This window comes from Rhagoletis pomonella, unplaced genomic scaffold (assembly GCF_013731165.1).
Source record: "Rhagoletis pomonella isolate Grant_MI unplaced genomic scaffold, Rhpom_1.0 Rhpom_scaffold_00014, whole genome shotgun sequence".
Taxonomy (NCBI): domain Eukaryota; kingdom Metazoa; phylum Arthropoda; class Insecta; order Diptera; family Tephritidae; genus Rhagoletis; species Rhagoletis pomonella.
This window is the reverse complement of record NW_023458568.1, coordinates 9,061,085-9,070,728: the sequence shown is the minus strand read 5'-3', so window position 1 is coordinate 9,070,728 and position 9,644 is coordinate 9,061,085. Positions and strand designations below refer to the sequence as shown.

Here is a 9,644-nt window from a genome sequence, read left to right as displayed (position 1 = left end):
ATGCAAAATAGAAGTAGGTATGCGACCATCGAGTGCTCTTTCCAAGCAGCGCACATCTCACGCCGGCGTAGCAGCCGCAACCAAAACATGCGAGACAGGTACACAGACATCGCCCACAACAGTTTACAACCCGATCATAACAAGCAATGGTAATGTTGAAGACAATTCAGCTGAACTTAAATTATTGAAAAATCAGATGTAAGTTTAACTCACTAATCACTAATGGTTGCAGTTTATTTATCATGTTTATGTATTACTTTATATTATCAGACACAAATTAGGGCCGGTTGTTCAATGTCTGATTAGCACAAATTGGAGGTAGAAGCCCGGTTAGATACAACGACTGCTTTATCGAACACATGTTAAACGCATGATGTCGAAATCGTCGATAATGATGTCTAACCGGCAAGTAGTGATAACCAGACATTGAACAACCGGCCCTTAAAGCGATTGAAATTTTTACTTGAACAGCAGTTGCGACACTCGGAACGAAAGCATATTTATGAAAAAATAAAAGTGTAAAAATTAGCAAGAGCTGAGTTAGAAAAAGCAAATATGGAGGAGAAGCTTTTGGGAATTTTTACCAAAGGGCAAATAAAAAATTTAAAAACGGCAAATTTGGTCAGAAAATGATATAGCAAACTCCATAACACTGTATTCAGCAAGCGCAAAGGGTTATAGGCTCCTTTAAAAAAAGCAATTACCTGCTATTCGAACCCTTCAACATTGGGCAACCAAAATTAATATTTCTCCGGGTATAATACAACCAATTATTAAAATCTTAGCGGCAACGAAAGAGATGACTGATTAGTAAAAGATTTGTGTACTAAGCCTAGACGAAATGAAAATTCGTAGAGCATACTGCTATGACAAATCGACTGACACAACGCTAAAGGCTCTGTTATGCATACTTGGCAGTGCATGCACTGCTATACCATTTTTACGTGGAAATCAAAAACCAACAGACTTCTACGTATGTAATGCTGTGCGTTGGGTAACAGCTTACACGCGAAGCTCATTTAACGGATTCCTTATGTGACAACTCTCAAGCAATGCCAAGTATGCATAACAGAGCCTTAAGCCCTGTGAATTATGTACAAGTTGGATTGCTCAGAGGTATGTATGTGAAAATTTGAGCTTCGACTTTTAACCATCTAAATTTTTATGTCAATTTACAAAGGACTAATATCAAAATGGAAACAACCTCTCTATTACAATTTTGACTGCCAACTATCTGTGGAAATTGTAGAAGACATTTTAAAGTCCGTAAAAACGTGTGGTTTTACTGTTGCTGCTATGGTCACCGATTTGGGTGGTGCAAAAAGATATCATTGTTGATCTACTATCTTGCACTTCAACAGATTTACGAATCACGCACAAGATAAGCAGCAGCCATTTACTAGTTGGTGGTTGTGAGCGACAAAATGTGAAAATGGCAACGAAGCTATTTTCCCACACGATTGCTCAGGCAATAACAAGAGCTGCAAGCATGGGGTTCTTGAACGGGAGAAATTGGCGGGAATGTCACAAACTTTTCAAAACTGTAAGGCTTTTATAATATACAAACTTACACTTGACGTTTATGTATATATACATTTATATTAACAGGTCAACGATTGGTTCGATGTGATGAACACGCGCGTCCCATATACAGATTCCAGAGAACGAGTGCATGCATATGGCCTTGCTCTCCAAGTACAAAATAAAATTATAGACGAAATGAGTGAGTTGGTAGCAAATATGATAGCGGGAAATAGGATGGCATTGCTCCCATTTCAAAAAGGCAAGTTCAAAACCAAGTTATAATAAATAAATAAATTAATTTCTAGATTTCCATTTTGTAGGCATACTTCAATCAAATAGGGCACTAAAATTGTTGTATGCAGACTTGCAAAAGCGTTTTAATGTGAAGTACATTTTAACGTACCGTCTAAATCACGTCCTGGAGAATTTTTTGGCATAATACGTTCAAAAGGGAGTTTACACGAACACCCAGATCGCCAAGAATTCAAATATAGGCTACGCAGCTACCTATTGGGTAACAATCTTGGCGTTTTATCCAACAGCGCGAATGTAGAGGAAGACGATACCCCGGACATAGAAAAACAAATCCTCCATTAACAGATACTTTCCTTACTCATTTTTTTGTTGCTTATTTTACAAATTTGTACATGCTACATTTGCTCGTAGGAAAATTGTTTTCTAAAATTGGCCCCACGCTACCTGAGAATGACGAAGGCAAGGACAAAGAATTGCAGTCTCTTGAATACGAGGCTTTAGAAAATCTTGCGGGATACATTTGTCGTCGTCTAAAAAATGATGTGTCTGAAATTGTAGCGCCCAGATGGGACGTTCACTTGGGTAAACCACCTTAGTGAAGGCGGTTTAATAAAGCCCAATAACAAACTTTTAAGTGATTTGAACGAACTTGAAAAAATATTTAAATCACTAAGGGCCGGTTACTCAATGTCTGGTTAACACTAATCTCCGGCTAAACATAGTTATCGACGTTACCGACTCCCTGTTATATGCATGGAGTCGTAAACGTCGATAACGATGTTTAACCGCAGATTAGTGTTAACCAGACATTGAGTAACCGGCCCTTAATGGAGATGGCTTATTGATTACCGATGCCTTCATAAAACAACACGTTGAGATAGCATGTGAAGTGGACTGCGACGTTAAAGTTAAAAGATTGTTTTTCCGGTCCAGAATGTTTATGAAAATAAGAATTTTAAATAATAGTATTATTCAAAATGCATATACCCTTAAAGCAAATTTAACAAAACCTTAAACTGAAATTTAGAATATCCCTGCAAAAATCGTTGGATCATGTAGTCTATTTGTGGTAAATTGGAGTACTTACAAAAGTGTTCCTCTGTCATGCTACCAACTGGTGTCTCTGCGCTAGCTCATTGTTTGTTATCCGATCACTGCTCGTGTTTTAACGAAACGTGAATGAAGTTAAGCATTTGAAAGCGCATTTGCATGTCTGGCTATAGCTGAACGTGTAGGTATGCTCGCTGTTAGTTCTTAGCTCCCAGCATGTTCGGGTTCGAATACCGTCAGAGGCAACATATAATATTTAATTTTTGTCTTGGTTTTTATTAATTTCGAAAAAGTATTTGAGAAGTGAAAAACAAAAGCGTGTACAAAGGAAAAAATATAGCAATAATGCCATTGTTAATATGTTCGAGTAGTTTTGTGCTACTCTGATGTAATGCGGGGATGGAGTATATGGTCCTGCCCTAGGACATCGCAATGTTAATTGGACCATATTTTTTATATGAATTGTGGTTAATTTTGGAGTACTCCTTGGCCCTTAGGTAGTACTCTTTACACGCATGCATGGAGTAGTCGCGATTTTTGCAGGGAAACATAATAAATAAGTAGCCGCAATATCATCTGTGTCTTGTTTTGTATTCATCGTTCTTTTTCTATTCTCTAATATGCGAAGGCTCTCTAGTGTGTATCTTGTCCTCTCTCTCTTTTCAACATCTATTATTCTTGCGTTTGCAACACGATGTAGGGAGACAGAGGTGGCGCAATCAGCAGTACGGCTACTTTGCTCTTGGCGAATTTGACAGAATCAGTTGTTCGTGTGACGTTATTTTAGCAAACTGTTTGTATGTATGCAGAGATGTTTATATGCATGTAAATATGGCGACCTCCATGGTTTGACGGTTAACACTCTTTCTCTCCTCCATCTCCAATTACTCTTTCCTATTCGTTGCTATCTTGACGTCATCACCCGCAGGAATGCGCAATCTTGTATTCTATCATTCTTGGTTTGCAAGATCAGCTGTGTGACTGTTTTCTATCATATGTTGTGCGAGTGCTGTGTTTTTCTTTTCCTTTCTTATGTCCTCTTCGTGTTCTGCTAAACGGATTCCCAGTGTTCTTTTCGTTGTACCTATATATATTTAGTTGCAGTCTACATTTTCTCCTCCCATGCATTTCACTTCATACACCACGTTGCTTTGTTGGTAGGTTTCGATAGGACTTTTAGTTTTTGTGAAGATTGTGGACAGTGTGCAATTTGATTTGTACGCCAGAGTTATGTTTTTCTTATGTTCGTTTATGTTGTGGTTGAATTTGTCCGTCAACTTAGGTATGTATGTAACGCTAAAGTATTGTTTTGTTTCAGTTGTTGTTGCGGTGGGTGTTATTTTATTTTCTTTGTTGTTTACTTCTGTTAATTTTTGTTCTATTAGAGTTTTTATAAGGTGACTGGGGTAATTGTTGTTTGTGAGGATTTTGTAGATTTTCTTTGTATTTTCATCTAAAAATTGTTTGTGGCTTATGGTCAGTATTTTATTTATCAAATTTTTTGTTGCGTTAATTTTATATTTCATGGGTTGCGAGGACAGAAAATTTATTATTCGTCCAGACGATATAGGCTTGGAGTACCAGTCAAGTAATATTTCGTCATTTTTTCTATGGATGAGGTCGTCTAAAAAGGGGATCTTGAAATTTTCCTCGCTTTCAATAGTAAATTGCAGCTTGTTGTGGTACCGGTTTACTGTTTTCAGAATAATATCTACGTCGATTCGTTTCACTATCGCGAAGATGTCGTCCACGTACTTAACTATGAATTAGATGTCAATGTTGTGAAGTTTCTTTCATCCCGAGATTGTATTATCCAATAAGTCGTTCATGATTATATCTGCTATAGTCGGGGAGAGGGGATTACCCATCGGCATCCCAAAACTTTATGTGTAGATTTTGCCATCGTACATGAAATAATTGTTATCTTTAAGACAGAAGTTTAAGAGATCCAAAAACTTGTTTTTTGGTATGTTTGTTCTAGACATAATTTGACTGAATTTGCACATATATAGATATGTGGGAATGTTGGTGAATAATGACACCACGTCAAATGATACTAATAAGTCCTCTTCACATATACGCACCTTCTCTAATCTTTCTTTCAGTCTCAATGAGTTTCGTATGTTGTATTCCTCCGACGTTAAGTCACCTAAGAATTTTCCAATAAATTTTGACAGACCATAACACGGGACACTGACAGATGACGCTATAGGACGTAGGGATAATCTCGTTTACTGCTCCCAAACAGTGCTGCCGCTTTGATACATATGTATCCAATTGGATAAATTTTCGCCTTAAATTTGGAGGGATACTTCGATTTTTTCCTCAGTGTAAATTTGGATACCTTTTCCCAAAAGTATTCGTAAGTTTAAAGAACATTTTTTATATATGTACGAGCTATAATAACATTTTTAACAGTTGGCTGCTCATCATCCAAGCAAGAAATTTTCCTTTATTTTTGTCACTTTGAAAAATTAGTTTTGTAGCTACATAAACGTGCATTTAATAACACCAAGTAATTTTAAAATTTTAAAAAGTTTTCCGACCTGTAGTAGTTAACTTTAATGCGAAAAAATCAACTTTTACATCCCGAGCAACCCTTCTCTTAGCATTCAAAGTAAATTGACAACCATGCCGATGACTAATTTTCAACAATAACTTGACTGTACTAAAAATAACTTATAACTTCTAAATTTTTAGCTAAATGTCGTTAAGCGAGAATTCAAACAAGCTGGAAATAGAAATTTTTCTTGAAGGCGGAATTTACAGTCAAATGCAAGTTTTTGAGAAATTTTTTAATTTCACATATAGCTCCCAATCCACCAGTTTGTTTGGAAAACATTGTTATCATAATAACAGGAAATAACAATTTACTGAACTAAATGTAACAAGTCAAAACTAATTAATTATTCCCAACGGCTTTTACCCTCCATTCCCGCCCAACCGACACAAAGGGAGCAGTCCGCATGCCGAGTCGTGGAAATAGAAGTTTGGCAAGTGTTGAGATCTAAAACTATTCAGCTACAGAATATGCTAAAGATAGTATTTTAATTATTGAGAGGGAAACTGATAGTTTTCTTTATAGCAAACGTGCCGGAATCAGAGTTAAAATCTCGACATAAACAACGGAATGATTCGTTTAGTTCAAAATTAGGTTTGCATGGCTTCAAAAATGGAGGTCGAAAGAGTCTTGACACTCGAGAGGGAACATTAAAATTTACCTCAGCCAGAAGGGCCGGGCTATTAATCAAGCCTCTCATTAATTTTACGATAAATATTATACCTAGCATTTCTCTATGACTTGCGAGTGTAGGCAAATTTATGAGCTTTAGACGACTAGTGTAAGGAGGAGATTGTAGTATGAATCCCAGTTAAAATCACGCAATGCAAAAAGCAAGAATTATTTTTGAATTAATTCAATCCTATCTGAATAAACTTGATACCGGGGATTCCAAACAATAGATCAGTATTCTAGTTTAGGTTTAACTAAAGTGAGCTTTTGTAACATAAGGATCTTTAAACTCTTTTGACCATCGCTTTACAAATGCAAAAACACCTTTGGCTTTATTGACTGTAATATTAATATGAAGGTTGCAACTGAGTTTGGAATCTATTGTGATACCAAGATCGACAAAATTAGATACCTGCACCAGATTATAATTTGAAATTGAATAAACAGCTGGTTGAACTGCCCTTCGAGAGGAACACATAACTTTACATTGTTTAGGGTTAAGTGGCATATAATTTGCATTACACCAACTAACCACGTTGCCCAGATCCGCTTGTAACAAAGACCTTTCTTCGATAGAGGACAATATTTTAAAAAGTTTCACATCATCGGCATAAATTAAAATTTTAGAATATTTTATTATAGAAGAAATATCATATCAGGAACTCCTGAAGAAACTGGATGCTGGAAGAACAATTTTTAAAAATAACTCTTTGTGTTCTATCGGAGAGGTAAGAAGAGATCCATTGAAGAAGACTTTGCTGAAAACCGATTAGGTCGAGTTTACGGATGAGTAACGAGTGACATACATTGTCAAAAGCTTTACTGAAATCGGTGTATATTACGTCGGTATGAGCATTTTCTCTAAAATCGTTTGAGACATAAGTTGTAAACTCCAATAAATTAGTGCTAATAGATTTTTCTTTAGAAAACCCGCGCTGAGATTGTGAAATTGAAGAAGATATAGAATATGTCAGCTGATTAACAATAATTGCTTCGAATAATTTGGGGATAGCGGAGAGCTTCGCTATGCCTCGATAGTTTTCTATAGAGGACTTGCTGCCGTTTGTGTGAAGTGGTATTATGAAAGATTCTTTACAAGCTGACGAAAAACCCCATGTTTTAGTGACAAGTGGAATGGAGTTGTTAAAGGCTCAGACATTGGCCCCTATTATGAGTTTCATTCGATCTTCGACTGTGGTCGGAAGTGCTGATCGAACGAATTTATTTGGTATTATGGCACTCATTCGGTGAAGAATAGCACTATTGTGAATTTCGCTCGTTTAGGTTGTTCACAATAGTATATTTTTCACCGCTGAGAAGCTTTGTTTACAAATCGAGCAAACTAAATAGTGTGCTTATACATATTTATGTAAATTTGTGCAAATAAAAACGATATATAAAGGAAAGCGGGTTTATAAAAACGTGGTAAAAATGAGTACAACGGAGTTCTGGTTGAACGATTCGTCAGAGGATGAGAGCATAGAACATTGGCCAGGAACAGAAAACGTTAAGGGCCGGTTTTTCAGTGCCAGTTTAAACTTAGATTAAGTAAACTGAGTTGAACAGCTGGCTGGCATTTGATTGGCTGATCTTAGTTTAAACCAGCCAGATCGGGCGTTTAAACTTTGGCCCTTATACTAGGTTCACATATAAGTAAATTATCCTCATTTTTGAGCTTAACACCCTAATCTGTAATTATAACAAGAGATTAGCCATATAAAATTCGTCCCTTGTTAATCTGTAATTATAAAATAATCTCAGATTTAACCGATAACTTTTCGGTGTCCATCCTAGTTTTATCGATTGTTTTTGCGAAAAAGAGGAGAAATGCCAAATGTAAAAGTAAACAAAAATGTACGCTAGCAAGTAAAAGAGGTTTGTAAAGGTATTTTTAATAAAATGTTAAGTTAAAATATATTTATATTGCTTATTATAGCAGAAAAACGTCATCACGGTGGCACAGAGAAGAAACATAACTTTTCCTTGAGATGTGAGAATAACGAGCACAACAAATTTGACGGCGAATAATCTGAGATTTGCCTGTGTAAACGGGGTGATTAAAAAACGAGCTTTGATTGAGATAATATTGATATGTGAACATAGTTTTACTATGAGTTGCATTCGATTTTCGATCTTCGCTGGTTATCGAAGATCGAAAGTGAAATTCGTATTATGAGCTATGCAACCGTGTCAAAATTTTCGTTGAGTATCGAATTTTCTGTCGAACAGAGGCCCCTATTATGAGTTGCATTCGATTTTCGACTGTGGTCGAAAGTGCTGAGCGAACGAATTTTCATTTGGTATTATGGCGCTCATTCGATGAAGAATAGCGCTATTGTGAATTTCGCTCGTTTAGATTGTTCACAATAGTATATTTCTGTCAGCTGAGAAAGAAAAACCGAGTTGATTAAAACGTAAAACTAAATAGTTTACAAATTTGTCTAAATAAAAATAAATTAAAAAGAAAACGAGTTGATAAGAACTTAATGAAAATGAGTACGGCGGAGTTGTGGTTTGGCGATTCATCAGAAGATGAAAGCTTAGTGGAGCTGGCCAGAAATAGGAAACGGTTGAGGGACGCTTCCAACCCCTTAGAAATTGATTCCACTGCGTAAGTGTGGCCTTCCAAAAAGGTTTTGACATACACATGTAACATTTAGGAAATTTGTTTAAAGATTTATAAAAAACTTCCGAGTATCTAAAGAGGCGTTTGTGGACGTGCTGACCACTACAGAAGACCTGCTGAATCAATGCACCCGAGCGAAATCTATTCCGCATGTTTTAAAGCTAGCAACAGTTCTGCGATTTTGTGCTCAGGGATCGTACCAACTTAGCATTGGCAATGAAAATATACTTGGACCTGCACAGCCCACGGTGTCTGTGGTGCTATCAGAAGTGCTAGATGTTCTGGAAAGTTTTATTTGCCAAAGATGGATAAAATTCAATTACACAGAGGCTGAACTGCAACAAGCAAAATCACATTTTTATAACAAAAGTAGAATTCCAGGAATAATCGGCTGTGTTGATGGTACACACATTAAAATTGTCGCACCTAGGAAGGAACTGCAGCATTTGTATTATAACAGAAAGGGATTCTTCAGCATGCTATGGTTGTAAGTGTCCATATATACATACATATGTGTTATTAACTTCTGATTCTAAATGTGTATGCTTATGTAATTTTCAGGTCTGTGATCATACAATGAAAATACGATAAATAAATGCCAAAAATCCGGGAGCGACACATGACTATGGTTTTTAATATGTCGTCATTGAAAACACATTTAGAGCAGCAACATCTTAATGGTCTTCGAAATACTTGGCTACTTGGTATGTAATCAAAACTAAGCCAACATGTATTTCCTTTTTTATAATAATTTTCTCCGCCTTAGGGGATGCTGGATACGCTCTGAAACCTTACTTAATGACGCCGTTCAGAAATTCTGAGGAAGGATCTCTACAAAGGGCATATAACAAACAACATGCCATAGGAAGAAGTATCATTGAGCGAACAATTGGAGTTTTGAAGAATAGGTTTAGATGTTTGTTGCAGGCAAGAGCTCTTCACTATACTCCAAAAAAA

General features: G+C 36.4%; 1 protein-coding gene across 1 annotated transcript; it reads left to right on the top strand.

Moving 5' to 3' along the window:
• Positions 1 to 8,365: 8,365 nt before the first annotated feature.
• LOC118749132 (putative nuclease HARBI1) lies at positions 8,366 to 9,267 on the top strand. The gene is made up of 3 exons (XM_036483900.1): positions 8,366 to 8,672; positions 8,737 to 9,174; positions 9,249 to 9,267. The coding sequence occupies exons 1-3, from the start codon at positions 8,548 to 8,550 to the stop codon at positions 9,265 to 9,267; spliced, it is 582 nt and encodes a 193-aa protein (XP_036339793.1). The 5' UTR covers positions 8,366 to 8,547.
• Positions 9,268 to 9,644: the final 377 nt, after the last annotated feature.

Bases quoted from the DNA above. Each gene is read 5' to 3' on its own strand.
- LOC118749132 (XM_036483900.1), top strand. From the start codon at position 8,548: ATGAAAATGAGTACGGCGGAGTTGTGGTTTGGCGATTCATCAGAAGAT. The intron at 8,673-8,736 runs GTAAGTGTGGCC...ATTTGTTTAAAG, and splicing joins TTAGAAATTGATTCCACTGC to ATTTATAAAAAACTTCCGAG.